This window comes from Vipera ursinii (assembly GCF_947247035.1).
Source record: "Vipera ursinii genome assembly, chromosome: 16".
Taxonomy (NCBI): domain Eukaryota; kingdom Metazoa; phylum Chordata; class Lepidosauria; order Squamata; family Viperidae; genus Vipera; species Vipera ursinii.
Genome location: NC_139529.1, coordinates 5,340,538 through 5,356,147, shown reverse-complemented (window position 1 = coordinate 5,356,147; position 15,610 = coordinate 5,340,538). Strand labels below are relative to the sequence as shown.

The following is a 15,610-nucleotide window of genomic DNA, read 5'->3' as shown; positions in this document are numbered from 1 at the left end:
AGAAAATAGAATAGAATTAAGGAATAGAATAGAATAGAATAGAATAGAATAGAATAGAATAATAGAATAGAAAATAGAATAGAATTAAGGAATAGAATAGAATAGAATAGAATAGAATAGAATAGAATTCTATTCTATTCTATTCTATTCTATTCTATTCTATTCTATTCTGCCAAGTGTGATAGACACACAAGGAATTTGTCTCCAGCGCATAAGTTCTCAGTGTACATGCAAAGCAACAGAGTAATAATAACCACAATATCCAAGTAATAATAATAACAACAATAATGATACCAACAAGAGAAGGTAGTGGAATAGACGAGAAGGTTCAAAGTAATTCAGTCCTACTCCACGGATAAATAGACGCCCGGGTAAACATACTTAAACGTATTTAAATTTATGTTCAAATACACTTAGACAAGGGGAGAAATGTGCAAGCAGAAAGAAGAATAGACCGATGCGTTCGGGTGTAAAAAAAAAAAGGTTTCCTGCCCCAAGAAAACAATTTAACCTGTGTCCTCATATTTAGCCACATCCTACTTCTCCATGGAGAAATCGGCCCCCAAGGGGAAAAGGATGAAGGCTAACCACTTCCAGCACAGGAAGCCCGCCTGGTGGCTGACCCCAGGACCCTCCCAGCTATTTTCGTCCCTCTTCTCCAGCCCCCACCGTTTCCATCCTGCAAGATGGGCCATGGTGTTCCCGCCATTCAGGAACTGTCGGAGGGAAACAGATGGGGCGGGGTGAGCCGGCCAGGGAAGCAGCGAGGAAATGGGTGTTGCGCACATCTATGCGTTCCTCGCTTCCTCCCGGATCCTGGGGGACAGGCAGATAAACAGAAACCCAGCAAAAACACGTGTTGAATCAAAGTGTGTGTGTGTGTGTGTGTGGGTGGGTGGGTGGGTGGGTGGGTGGCAGGGGGAAAAAGACCCCAATCGTCCTTGCCAAACAGCCCGGCTGTTGACAAACAGTGTGCAGGCCACCAGCTTTGTCTATCGTATTTTTTAAATGTCCAAATCGCTTTTTAAAATAATAATAATAATAATAATAATAGTTTTTATTGGGCATTGTTGTAGATTGCGACGTTAAAGAAACCAATCTGATGTTGAATTTGATAACAGCAGCACGGTTACTGGTGGGACAATATTGGAAGAAGGATAGTTTGCCCACTATAGAAGAATGGGTGTTTAAAGTTTCGAATCTTGCAGAAATGTCTAAGATTTCTGCTTATCTGAAGGATCATTCACAGGAAAGATGTATTTCCGTTTGGAGGAGATGGATAGATTATATTCAGAACAAATATGGAACTAAAAAGCTCCATTTAGCTTATGAGTAGATTTTAGAGGGATATTGTTATTAATTTTAGTGTTAGTACTTTGTATGTCTCTATGTTAAAGGGGAGTTAAAGCACATTATGAAATTGGTTAATTTTATATTATGGATAATCTTTAGTTAGAATATGATTATTATAACTATAACCCTGTATTTAGCTCTGGGAAGTGGGGGGGGGGGAAGGGGGGTGGTTTGGGGTGGGTGGGTTTTGGGGATGTATTGTAAAAAAATTTTTTGTAAAACTCTTTAAGAAAATAATAATAATAATAATAATAATAATAATAATAATAATAATAATAATAATAATAATAATAAAAAGTCTCAATGGTAAGAATAGACCCACTTTTAAGCCACGTTGATGGGATACCGGGCTAGATACGCCAAAGAGGTTCCTATTATTTCTGGGACACTACAGGCAAGTCCTTGACTTATCGATCGCAACTGAGGCCAAACGGTCTGTTGTTAAGGGAGACGTTTGTTCGGCGGGTTTCGTTCCGTTTTACGACCTTCCTTGCCGCTTCCGCGCTCAAGCGAATCGCCGCCGTTGATAAGCCAGGAACACGGTCGTTCAGTGCATACGGCTTTCCCCATTGGCTTTGCTTGTCAGAAGGTCGCAAAAGGGGACTCTCACGTGACCCCGGGACGTTGCCACCGTCATAAGTACGAGTCAGTTCTGCCAAGTGTCTGAATTTTGATCACACGATCCTTGGGGACGCTGCAAAGGTCGTAAGCGTGAAAAAAAAGTCATGTCTTTTTTTTTTTTGCTGTGCCATGGTAACCTTGAAACTATCTATTACTATCGGCTTGCTCTACAGGGCTGTTGTATCGCTGATTGACAGAATATGTTAAACCCAGTGTTCTGAATTCTCCAAAGAGATACATACAGGAATGCCAAGGCTGGAAAAGAGCACAGTCGGTGATACATAATTATAAGGAAAATATCCCAAGACTTTATTAATGCAGTGATGTCATTGTTCAATTTTCAAGGTGCAAAATGGAAAGAAAGAAAAAAAAACTTTGCTGGAAGCTTTCAGTGGGTTTTTAACTAGAAGGCACTCAAAGCAAGAGAAAAATATTCATTGATAGATATATAGCATAATATGTCTGAGAGCCATCAGAGATGATTCAATGGAAGACATTCATTGCCCTTAAGCCAGGGTTTGCTGCAATGTAGGCTTGTGCCTATGCTGGGTTCAGCCTGTGGATTGACGGCTTCTAAACCAGGGTGGTCAGTCTAGAAACCTCCGAGGACCCCTTTCAAAGGAGCGGGGGTCAGGTAGCCGAGGTTGAGCTTTCAAAAAGAAGCACCTGGCAGTGAGGCATATAATTTTAATAAGCAACATAAATAAAAGATGATTTTGAATACCTAAAAGGGGGGGGTTAACGGTTTGCGCGTTTTGTCCGCTACTAACTGTGGCCTGTTAAGTTTCCTGTCGGTTTATTTCAGAAATATTTCTGCACTTCGCCTAAGGTTTCGCCAAATTGCCATCTGTATTTCGGCCAGCTTTGCCCATTTTGTAACGATGTTCTCGTTTTTTCTAGGCATTCCGACGGATTGGGATCCTCGAGTGAATACGTTAAGGTAGGGAAGCCATTCTCTCTCCTTTCTCCTCTTTCGGTAACCTGGGATTACAAGGCATCTGGATCTTATCGATGCCCTCAACCCCGCCCAAAATGCGTTCCTTAAGCTTTGACGCTCGCACTTCATTGCTTCGGCTTGGGATATCTGGGATTTCAGGATTTGAACCTGTCATGATAAGACAGCAGGTTGAGCCCCTGACCACAGGACCTTTGTTTGGCTGGATGCCTGCTGGCCTTGCGAGGGTCACAATTGTCCTGGCGCAACAATTCAGGCCGCAGAGCCGCAAGCCTGACCGAAGGGTGAAGGAGGAGGCATAAATCTGGCCGAAGGAAATGAGAACTGGGTGGGGATGAGGATTGTAGGTTAAAAAAAAAACACCACACCGATTATTGCAAAGGGAGTAACAGAAAACCTATAAAGGTAAAGGTTTCCCTGCACATGCGTGCTAGTCGTTTCCGACTCCAGGGGCCGGTGCTCATCTCCGTTTCAAAGCCCAAAGAGCCAGCGCTTGTCCGAGGACGTCTCCGTGGTCATGTGGCCGGCATGACTAGACGCCAAAGGCGCACGGAACGCTGTTACCTTCCCACCGGAGTGGTCCCTATTTTTCTACTTGCGTTTTTTACGTGCTTTCGAACTGCTAGGTTGGCAGAAGCTGGGACGAGTAACAGGCGCTCACTCTGTTACGCGGCACTCGGATATATTCGACCCGCCAAACTGCCGACCTTCTGATCGACAAGCTCAGCGTCCTAACCCACTGAGCCACCGCGTCCCTAGAAAACCTATACGGGGAAGTAAATGAATGCAATGCTGGCAAAACCCAGCTTTGCTTGCAGCCGATCCCTACAAAGGGCACCAAAATAAATTTTCAGGCGGGCAACGCCGGCTTCTGCCTCTGCATAGGAAGGCGCCGTGCTCCGAAGCTGCCAAGCCTCAACCAGAAGGTGAGAATTCTTCTCCAACCACTTCAGTCCCTGCCAACATTCTTGGCTGCCTGGCATCGCGTTCCAACCCGGCTGCCACCTGGGTCCCCAAAACGGGCAAAAGGAAAGAGCTGGCAACTCTGCTTTTTTTTAGCAAGGGAGAAGCCACGGGGCTGAGGGGGCCACGTCCGTGGCCCTGAGAAGCAGAATTAATGCCGAAGCTGGAAAAGGGAGTGATGGTTGGCGGAGGCCGAGCCGTACTCCCCATGGGGACAGGCGGACCTGGGACATTAGGCAAGGAAATTAAGATTGCAATCTAAATGGGAGGGATTGCCAAGCAATTTGCAACCTGCTCTGGGGAGCGAAAGACACACACACACACACACACACACACACACCGAACGGCTCATGCTCAAAACAAAGCTGAGCGAAATGGCTGCACTTCAGGGAAATCATTCTCAGAATTCTTTGGAAATAATTCCAGCTATTTTGCGCAGCCCGAAAGAGAGCCACGGTTGCTGGAACTGGGTGTGTCTAGTTTAATGAAGAGAAGGACGAGGGATGACATGATAGCTGTGTCCAAATATCTCAGGGGCTGCCCCAAAGAAGAGGCAGTCAAGCTCTTCTCCAAAGCGCCCGAAGGCAGGACAAGAAGCAACGGAGGGAAACTCATCAAGGAGAGAAGCAACCTGGAACTAAGGAGGAATTTTCTGACAGTGAGAACAATTAACCAGTGGAACAACCTGCCTCCGGAAGCGGTGGATGCTCCGTGGAAGTTTTTAAGAAGAGACTGGACAGCCGTTTGTCTGAAATGGTGTAGGGTTTCCTGCCTGAGCAGGGGGTCGCTCCCAGGCTGTGGAACTCCCTGCCACAGGAAATAAAGCTTCCTCTCCCTCCTCTCTCTTTCAGCTGGAGGTAAAAATATGTTTCTTTAGATGGGCAGGCAGGTTTTAACTGCTGAGATTTTTTTTGGGAACGAGAGTCCTAAAAACTTCCCCTAATTTTAATTGGGCTCCGATCCATATAGTTCCAATTTCTCTCAATATGCTCTCAAGCTCTTCATTTGTTTTCCCCGCCCCCCCCCCAAAAAAAAAACATTACTTCTAAATCGTTGGGACATCTGGCTAAGGATGATGGGCACCAAATGCCCACTTTCCTGGCTTCAGAAAGCTCGCGCTGGGGAGAAAGACGCCCGTTCTTCCTCGTCCGGTTGGGCCACGAGCCCTTCGGCGGACAGTGGGGCAGATTCTGCCAGAGGGCTGGAAAAACTTAAAAAAGCAAAAACAAAAAAAAAACACACAAAACCCTGCTTGGAGACATTAAAATGATATTTAATGCAGCATTGTCGAGAATCAGCCACAAGGTCAAACCTAGCATAAACTCTGCATTGAGTTTAATGCCTGGCAGCAGTAGGTGAGGGTTTTAAAGATTGCAATCGCAGTGCCAAGCCATTTCTGCCGCAGCGCCAAATCGGGCGTCCCTCGCTTAAGAGCCTCCCTGTTTAGCAACGGAAATTCGGACAGACACACACACACACACAATCGTGGTCGTAAAGTTGAGGACTACCTATATAGGATCATTTTTCAGCTTCTAAGGGCAAATTACGGGGGAAGAAGCAGCTTTAGATGGGCACCGATGCTTTTATGTGTGTGCGTGCGCGCACGCGCGCGCTTTCCCGAACCCGCAGCCAGATTAGCACCAAACCAGGCTGATAATTCAGGGCTGACTTTTAGCCACGGGTGGTTTGTCTGTGGCAAGATCTTGCCCAGCAGCCCAGTGGCAAGATCTTGCCCAGCAGCCCAGTGGCAAGATCTTGCCCAGCAGCCCAGTGGCAAGATCTTGCCCATCAGCCCAGTGGCCAGATCTTGCCCAGCAGCCCAGTGGCCAGATCTTGCCCAGCAGCCCAGTGGCAAGATCTTGCCCAGCAGCCCAGTGGCCAGATCTTGCCCAGCAGCCCAGTGGCAAGATCTTGCCCAGCAGCCCAGTGGCCAGATCTTGCCCAGCAGCCCAGTGGCAAGATCTTGCCCAGCAGCCCAGTGGCCAGATCTTGCCCAGCAGCCCAGTGGCAAGATCTTGCCCAGCAGCCCAGTGGCAAGATCTTGCCCAGCAGCCCAGTGGCCAGATCTTGCCCAGCAGCCCAGTGGCAAGATCTTGCCCAGCAGCCCAGTGGCCAGATCTTGCCCAGCAGCCCGGCCGCCGCGACCGACAATCCCAAGTTTCTTGGGCTGCAACATCCGGACAGGTTGGACTCGCAGGAGGTTGTGTGAATGCAACGGGGGTCTGTCTGCCACTACTGCAGGGAAAGGCAATCCCCTGATGGGCGTGTGTGTGTGTGTGTGTGTGTGTGTGTGTGTGTGTGTGTGTGTGTGTACAGAGAACAGGTGGGAAACAAAGCAAAAAAAAAAGGGGGGGGGAGTGACCAAGCTGGGGTGGTGGTGGTCTTTGGAGACCGCAACCCAGGAATCAGCAGAGAGATAATGACCCCAACCTTGGTGGCATCCCGAGCATCCCGGGGCAGGGATGCTGAGGAGGCCAGGGGACCCCCCCTCCAACGCCCCCCCTCCTTAGGCTCCGCCCCCGCCCCGCCCCGCGATGAGGTAATGTGGGAAGCAGCCGCGGCTGAAGTTTAAAGCGCTGCCGCCGCCGCCGCCGCAGGACTGGATCCCCAGCCGGGTGCCCGCCGCCGGACGGAGCCATGACCGACCGCTGCAGCCTCTGGAGCGCCCTGTCGGCCGCCGCCTGCTGCTTCTACCGCGGCTCCTTCATGCAAGTGCAGGTGAGGGAGGGTGGGGGGGTTGGGGGGGCGCTTGGGACCCCCTCGCCGGCCGCTTTGCAAGCAGGCTTGGCTGGCTCTGGAAGCAAACGCTTGGGGTGGGGAAGGCGCAGAAAATTAAGGAGGAGGGGGGGGCAGCTGCTGCGGATGCATGAATTGGGTGGGTGGGGGTGGCAGGAGCATGCCTTCTCCAAAGGGGCTGCAAGGGGCTGCCTTTGTGTGGCTGCAGAAGCGGGAGCCGGGAGCCGGCGGAGTCTGGCTGGGTGGGTGGGTGGGTGGGTGAGTGGGTGGGCCGGCGGGAGGCAGCGAGCCAAGGGATTCCCCGCTTTTCCAAGCGAGCTTTCCCCGGCCGGATGCTTTTTTTTGGGGGGGGGGAGCATCTCCCCCACCCGTGTTTGCTTCCTGCGGGGATCCAGGTGGACGCGGCTTGGGTGGGTGGGTGGGTGGGAGGGTCCCTCCTGTCGGAAGGATGAGGGGTGGGCTTCCATTTCTGGATCGGGGGGGGGAAGCGAAATTCTTGGGAGGGGGCTGGCTCCGTGGGTCAGCATCCTTCAGCCATCCTCCCGGGGGGGGGGGTTCCTCTCCTCCCCCGCCTCTGTAAAAACCGGCTGCCTTCAGCCATCTCCAGCCTGGAGGGCCCTTAGGAAGTGTGCTCAGACTACAGTCCCCATCCTCCCCAGCCAGCGGGGAGGGGAGGGGTTGGAGGGGTGTGTGTGTGTGTGTGTGTATGTGTGTGTGTGTCTTCGCCCACCTGCTTGGCCTTCCAGAGGGAGAGGGGGTGAAGAAGGGGCCTCTGGAGGAGGAAGAGGAGGAGTGGGTGGGTGGGCGGGCTTGCCTTAAGGGTCAGAAAAACAGGTGGGAGGGAAGCGCTTACACACATACGCCCACTGACACCCACTGGCAACTCTGCTCCTCTTGCTTCTGTGCAGAAATCCGGGGTGGGTGGGGCAGCCCCCCCCTCCCATCCCGTCCCGTCGCCTTAGCTAGCTGGGAAGCCTCTGCTCTCTTTGACCCAGGCTGGTTGCAGAGGTCAGAGGTCAGGAAAAGATCTCTACCCACCCACCCCCGCCCCAGCCTTGGGGGTGGGGGGCAGCCAAGCTGAGATTGACGTGTGCCATCAGCCCCTTTTCTTTCTCCTAGCCTAGCTGGAGAGATACTGGCTCTCCAGAAGGATTTGCAAGCAGGGAATCCCTGGGGCAAGGGAGAAGCAAGAAGAATAGAGATGGACCGGAAAGAAAAGAGGTTGGACTACAGTTCCCATGCTCACTGAGCCATGGGAGTTGCAGTCTTGCCTCTTGAGAAAGGGAAGAGGGAGCCAAGTCGGTCTCTCCATCCCTCCGTCGTATCCCTCCCTCCCATCCATCTATCAGACAAAGATAGGCATAAGGGGTGCCCTTAAAGAGAAAAAAAATAATAATTGTACAGTATTCCGATTGGAAGGACGGAAAAAGAGTGTGTGGGTTTGACACAGACACCCCTGTGTGTGTGTGTGTGTGTGTGTGTGTGTGTGTGTGTGTTCAAATATCAGTTGCCTATGATGTCACTGGCAATGCAGGACTCCGAAATTTACATCTTGCCCTCACCCTGGGGCTGCAGCTCGTCATGCCTTGAATGACAGCTGCCTTCCCCACCCACCCCAGTCGCCTCCGTTTGGTCTCCTGCTTTCCTTGGAGGAGAGGGGGTGGTGGTGGTCCTAGAGGGAGTTACCCTTTGGGGAAGGGGATTTCTGCTCCAACAGCACTCCCACTATTTCACACGCCTGCCCCCCCCCCCCCTCCTCCTCCTCCGGTTTAAGCAGAACCTCAATGCAGGGGAAGAGATGCTAAGAAAGAAAGAAAGAAAGAAAGAAAGAAAGAAAGAAAGAAAGAAAGAAAGAAAGAAAGAAAGAAAGAAAGAAAGAAAGAAAGAAAGAAAGAAAGAAAGAAAGAAAGAAAGAAAGATCATAATTTTAAGGGGGCTGGTGATGACGTCCTTGCCAACCAGCGGAAAGAATGAAAATGATTTCTACGCCCACCCCTTCCCCTAAGCAGAATTTTGGCATTTTCTTAGTCATGCCAGCCAACCTGGGAAGTAGCCGAGCGGGGGAATTAGCTGCTAGCAGGATCCTTCAGCAGAAGCATTCCAGATTTTAAAAAAGGGAATTGCTGGAAGGGAGCAGATTAAACCTGGTTAATGCAGCTCATCGGAACTGTCCGCGGTGCTTAAAAAAAGGGTCTTAAAAACCAGCTAAGTTGAAAAATTTTAAGAGAGTTCGCAGGAGGCTTGTAGGACTTCGAAGGAGATGGCTTGGCCCAACCTCAGTGGGGTTTCCACTGACTTAAGGTCAATTCCTGGTGATTAGATGGTTTGTATGAGTATGAGTTCTGAGGGGTTTTTTCCCCCCCCAGTTCAAAGATTTGGGATTTTATTTTATTTTTGCTCATCTCCCCTTGAAGTACTGACCCGGTCTAAATGTTGTTAAAGCAGGAACCAATGAAGATTGGTTAAGGGTGGCAGAGAAGAGATACATCAAATTTCGGCCGAAATATTATTTTGCTGACGGTGGTGGAAAGGGCAGACTAGCAGAACTGGGCCACCACCTATAATATTTTAATTATTTTGCTATTATTATTATTATTTGCTTCTTGGCTTAGAATTCAACCAGAGAAGGTTGGTGCTGAAGACCCAGAAATTTGGTCTATCTTTTATTTACAGGTACAACCTCAGGGACTCACACGCTAGGTGGAGGCTCCATCTCTGGTGTTAAGAGAAACAGGAGATGATGGGTTTGGCGTCTCCTCTTTATGCAGGGACTTATCTTGCCGCGGTGAAGGACTCTGGGTTCCGATTCAGCCCATTTCTTGGCATTTCTCTCCGGGAACCTTATACCAATCCCACGTATGTCAACTCAGAAAGCAGACAATGTCCCTTCATCTCCTCCACATCTAAACATCCGCTGCCCTTGAAGTCTATCCAGATTCGATCCTGGAACCCACTTGATTCCTTCCATCTATTGATCGGGCAATTCAGAGGCTGATTTGCCTGGAAAGAATTTTATTCTGACTTCTTGTGCCCTTCTTAAGAGCTTTGTGAAGCCGGATGGTTGGCCATTTACCCAGATTTAAAACTGGATTTTTGCCCACTTTTTTTTTCTTTCTTCAACAAGCCACTTTCCAACTTGGCTTGTCAGAAGCCAACTGGGAAGGGCACAGCCCGGGACCCTGCAACTGTCATATATACATACCAGTTGCCAAGAGCCCCAAATTTGGATCACGTAGCTGTGGGGATGCTGGGATGGTCGTAAGTGACATCTTGCAAGTCACTTTTACCAGTGTCGTAACTTACGATTCATTTAATGACCATTCTAAGTCGAGGACTAACTGTACAGCTCCGATTTGAGCAGCATATCCTTTTTATTTTTTTGCAGCCTCTTGTCTCCCTCTCTGCAAAGATTGGGGTTCCAGAGCCCCCACACATACATAATTGCAGAACAGGGCCCTGTTTTAACATCTGGTCCTCTTGGATCAGTTTTGATCCTTCTCTGGCCCAACCATCATGGGCGACGTGGACGACTAATAGATTTGCTGGAGCTTTCCCCAAACTAGATCCTTGCAGACATCACACCTCTCCGGAGTAACACCGCTGGGATCCGCCACCCGGCCCTTTCTCTCCCCCCCCCATAACACCTAGGCTCCCCACCTGTTCTTTGGGGTAGAGACCTCTTTGCATATGTCAGTGGGTCTGGTTGCCTGCCTTGATGAACTCTGCGTGAATGACTTGGTGTATGTGTGTGTGTGTGTGTGTGTGTGTGTGTGTGTGTGTGTTTCAGCTGACAGCAGCATCTCTGCCTCTCCCCACCAATGGCAGCGCAGCCGGTCTTTGAAACCATTACATCATTGGCAGCCAATGGGAAGCTGGGGAAGGGATGCAGCATTTCAGAGCGAAAGGGAAGGGATGGAGAAAGCCCATCGGGTGGAATCCAACTCTCGTGAAACGGCAAGCCCTGTTTGTCTAGCTGAACTTCCTTTGGAGCCATTGAATCAAAGGGAATTTGAACCCCTGGCTCTTGTGCCCTCTCCTCCTCCTCCTCCTCCTCCTCCTCCTCCTCCTCCTCCTCCTCCTCCTCTCTCTTGGCCTGGGTCAAAGGCAGTTGGGCCCCAGGGAGCCAAGACATGACATCATTGCCTCCCCTTTCCCCTGGAGAGGCTGGGCAGAAATGGAGAGGGTGGGATTGTATGCTTAAGGCTCAGGTGTGGGCCAGGAAGGCAAAACTCATCTTTATGCAGAAGGTTCCCTATCAAAATCTGTCATTATTATTCATTACCCCAGCAGGCTTCAACCACGGAGGGGATTAACCCTTGGCGGGAGAGAGACGGTTTGTTAAAGCTTTCCCCCACGACTCCCAAAGAAAGCAGATCCGACCTTTCCTCCTGCTCCTATTTCCCCCCCCATAAACTCTCCCCACACAGGCAGCAATTAGCACAGACCCCTTGACGAAGCCCGTCCTTTCCGTATTTGCACCCCGAATACGAAAGCAGCAGAGTTATTATCACATGAAGGGTTAGGACTGCTTTGTAACGCCTTGGCAAGGCCACACGAGGAATCCTGCATCCAGTTTTGGTCGCCACACTATAAAAAAAAAGTTGTTGAGACTCTGGAAAGAGCGCAGAGAAGAGCAACGAAGATGGTTAGGGGATTGGAGGCAAAAGCGTATAAGGAACGGTTGCTGGAATTGGGTCTGTCTAGTTTAACGAAGAGAAGGACGAGGGGGGACAGGATAGCGAGTCTTCCAATATCTGAGGGGCTGCACCAAAGAAGAGGGAGCCAAGCTATTCTCCAAAGCGCCTGAAGGCAGGACAAGAAGCAACGGATGGTAACTAACCAAGGAGAGAAGCAATCGAAAACTAAGGAGCTAACGTCTCGACAGTCAGAACAATTAATCAGTGGAACGACTTGCCTCCAGAAATTGTGGGTCTTCAAGAAGAGACTGGACAACCATTTGTCTGAAACGGTATAGGGCTTCAGGCCTGAGCAGGGGGTCGGACTAGAAGACCTCCAAGGTCCCTTCCAGCTCTACTCTGATTGATTGAGCTTGTATCGCAAACGTCACAATGCACGCATTGTCATCCGCAGCATTTAGGAATGGGCGTAAGGTGTGTCAGGTAGCTTGGACAGTTGACAGTAATTGGCCCAAAGTCTTCCAGAGTCTGGGGCCAGTTTGGCTTGTGCAGATCCTGGTCCAGCGTCTTAATACTTCGCCATGGCGATCGGAGCAGTAGAAAAAATAGAAGGGGAAGAATTTTGCATGTGCTCAGCGTTCTCTCTCTCTCTCTCTCTCTCTCTCTCTCTCTCTCTCTCTCTCTCTCTCTCTCTCTCTCCCTCTCTCTCTCTCTCTCTCTCTCTGTCTCTCGGCTGCGAGGCTCATCTTCATGGGTTTTATTATTTTTTTTCTCAGCTGAATGCACTCAGTTGACTAGGTAATCAGAGCACCGAGACTCGGAAGGGCCTCGGCGGTGTCTGCCTTCCCATCACGCCACTGTTGGGATCATGTTAATTTCCCACGTCTTTGTAAATGCATCCTCCTCATGCCTGCGAAGGAAGCAAGCGTTTGCACCCACATACCCGTGCGCAATAGTTGGCAAACAGGTTGGGATTCATTCTGTGGGGCACGCAAGAAGTCTGCCCAGTTTCTTCTGGCTTTGTTGGCTGACTTGTCGGGTTGTTAGGAAGATTGTGAGCCAGGAAACCGTTTTGTCTCCAAAGGGGAGAGAAAGCAGAGCTGGGTGGCAAGCAATTAAAATTCCTTCTTTGGTTCAAATGATGCTGTCATCCCCTGCCAATTTTTTCCCCCTTTTTAAACGAGGTGGAAGTCATGCTGTTGAATTATTATTGGTTGTTGTAGAAACGTTCCTCCTTCTCTAAGTGGTCTTCTGAGCTGGTGGGTTTAGGGTTTGAGGACCTCTCCTTCGAGCCAAATGCTAGTTCAGCTTATTACAACATTGCTACAACATAGGGTGGCACCCATCTCTAAATCCACGCGCAGTAAACACCGAGACGATTGCCAGCAGAATTCAACGGCAACTCCGAAAAGCTAAAAGCAAAGAGGACGTTTAAAAAAAAAGACACACACACACACACCCCAGCTACTCTAGCAGCTGAAAAAGGGCTATTTTTTTAAGGGGTTGATGCCATTAAAGAGCACAGAATGGTGGGTAAACATTTTAGGAGGAGGAAGGCAGAAATGAGCCTTAACTTCACCATCAAGGTGGGCTTTCTTCTATACTGAGCGGGTCTGCCCCAAGCCCCCCCCCCCCCGTGCTCACGAGAGCAGGGGAGGGAAGCAGCTGCTGCAATAATTGGTCAAGCAGGGTGGCGGGCGTGTGGTGGCCCTGCTGTGTTTGCCTGCTGGCAAAAAAAAACAACAACGTTGGCTATCCTCCATCCCTCTCAAGATGCTGAACCCACGTCAGTGTCTCCCCAAATAACCAGCTCCGTGCTTGGAGAAGCAGAAGGAGGATTGCATCCTGCAGGAGAGTGACGGGTTACGAGGGAGACAAGCCTTCCAAGGAGGAGACTTGTTCTGGCTTTGGCTGCAGCCACTGGCTCCAATGCGCACCAGTCCAGGCCCTGGACAATCGAGCGGATCTCGCAGCCGAGGCGTCTGCTGCCAGCCGCCCATGCGCCGCCTTCCAAACCACTTCAACAACTCATGTTCGCCGGCAGGCCCGTTTCCTTTTGGCTGCCTTCCCATGTTTAGCAGGGATACGGCAACCGCGATTGGACGCGATTCAGGCATCGCCCCGTTCGTGCTGAACCGAAGTGGCCTTGCCGGTCCGCCGTCGGTTTGCGTTTGGGCGGCCTTTGCTTAAATGCGTCGCGAAAGAAAGAGCTGGGCCCAGCGTGGTTTTCTGCCTCAGAAGTTAAAAACAACAACAACAAAAGCCCCATGGTTTGCAGCAGTGAAGTTAGATTGCGTGGCGGTCCTGAGACAAACCAAGTTACTCAACTGCTCCGGTTTGCCTTTCAAACATAAGTGGACTGTCCGATCCAGCTAACTTTGAGGAATCAATCCGCCAGTCCTGTTCTTTTTTCCTACTCCACCTTTTTTAGTTTAAAAACAAAAAAACACCATCAATCCTTTTTTCTTCAAGAGCTTCTGTTTTGAGGTGTCACAAGCATCTCTTCGGGGGGGGCTCTCTTCAAAAGCTCTACCTTTCATTTGGGGGGTGGTCGGCGGCTGACTTAAAAAGTTCCCTTTCTTCTTCTCGGCAGTTCTCCAAGGAGAAATACATCCTCGACTCTTCCCCTGAGAAGCTACACAAGGAGTTGGAAGAGGAGCTGAAACTCAGCAGCTCGGACCTCAGGAGTCACGCCTGGTATCATGGCCGCATCCCCCGGGAGGTGAGACCTTTGGCACCAGGGCACCACGGGCCAACATGGGGTCGGGAGTTGGGTTGATCAAGAGAAGGGAGGGCAATCAGCTGGGTGGTGCTGGTGTCGCTCAGCCTGGTTGGAGAAATGGAGGAACGTGTAGTTGACTCTTTCCAGAATGAGGAGGCTGACGGTGTAGACGTAAATAAGACTGCACCACGAATTACAGGCCAGGTGGAAAGATTAGAAAATTGGTTTTTTAATGATTGATGTAAATTTGTTTTGTCTGTAATTGTTCTTATTGGGTATTTTTATTGATACTACTGTTATGGATATCAAGCGGATGCTGAATTTAATTACGGCAGCAAGACTTTTAGTAGGGCAATATTGGAAGAAGGAAGAACTGCCGATTATAGAAGAGTGGACTGTAAAAGTTTCCAACTTGGAGGATATGGCAAAGATTTTAGTGTACTTGGAAGACTATTTGCAACAAAGAAATACTGTGGAGTAAATATGGAACTAAAAAATAATTGTCCAGCATTTGAATAATTATTGATGTGATATTTATACTGCTTGGAGTTAATTTATAAGAGTTAAAGTGCAATAGTTTTAATAGTTTATGATTGTTTGCATAAGGTAGATTATGATTGTTTGTATTCTTATACCCTGTACTTAGCTCTGGGAAGTCGGGGAGGGGGGAGGGGGAAGGGAGGGAGGGGTTGGGGAGGGTTGGGGAGTGGGTAGGGGGTGGGGAGGCATTGTGTTTTGTTTGTTAAAAATAAAATGTATTGTAAAACTTTTAATTAAAAAAAATAAGACTGCACCACCTCCTTACTAATTGGGTTTTTTTTTAAGTTACCTCCTTACTAGTGGTTTTTTTTTTAAGTTACTCATTGATTTTTGTATTTATATTATTAAGCAAGTTTGGGCTCATCTCACGGACGGTTCTCATCCCCATCTGGATTTATTTATTATTTATGTGTAATTTTGTTTCTCCCCCAGGTGTCGGAAAGCCTGGTGCAAAGGAACGGGGATTTTTTGATCCGCGACTCGCTCACCAGCCTGGGCGATTACGTGCTGACGTGCCGCTGGCGGAACGAAGCCCTCCACTTCAAGATCAACAAGGTGATGGTGAAATCCGGCGAAGGGCGCACCCACATCCAGTACCTCTTTGAGCAGGAGAGTTTCGACAACGTCCCGGCCTTGGTGCGCTTCTACGTGGGCAACCGGAAGCCCATCTCAGAACAGAGCAATGCCATCTTCTATTGCCCCATCAACCGCACGTTCCCGCTGCGCTACCTGGAGGCCAGCTACGGACTGGCCAATGGGAAGCACAGTAGCTCCCATAGCCACCCTGGCCAGAAAGGGGGGCACATCAAAAGGAGGAGCATCACCATGACGGACGGACTGACCGCGGACAAGATCACGAGGAGCGATGGGTGTCCCACCAGGTAAAAAAAAAAACTCGGAAAAACTCCCATCTTGGAGGATATGGAGGCTCTTGCCCACATCCCAGAAGTGTGTGTGGGGGGATTGTGGGGCAAATCCTGAGTTTTGCAATGGGGTTTACTCCAGCCCCAATGGAGGAGTTAAGCTGGAGAAAGACGGCTTTGTAAATTCAACCAGACCGGAGTTTCCGCTTTTCGAGGAAAT

General features: G+C 49.7%; 1 protein-coding gene across 2 annotated transcripts in view; it reads left to right on the top strand.

Annotated features, from left to right (window-relative positions):
* SH2D3C (SH2 domain containing 3C) overlaps window positions 1–15,610 on the top strand; it is a 34,323-nt gene that overhangs the window by 10,269 nt on the left and 8,444 nt on the right. For both annotated transcript variants that reach the window (XM_083375072.1, XM_083375073.1), the window contains 3 exons: window positions 2,875–2,914; window positions 13,859–13,987; window positions 14,960–15,408. In XM_083375072.1, the coding sequence (XP_083231198.1) occupies window positions 2,875–2,914; window positions 13,859–13,987; window positions 14,960–15,408 (618 nt within the window). The remainder of the gene's footprint in view (window positions 1–2,874; window positions 2,915–13,858; window positions 13,988–14,959; window positions 15,409–15,610) is intronic.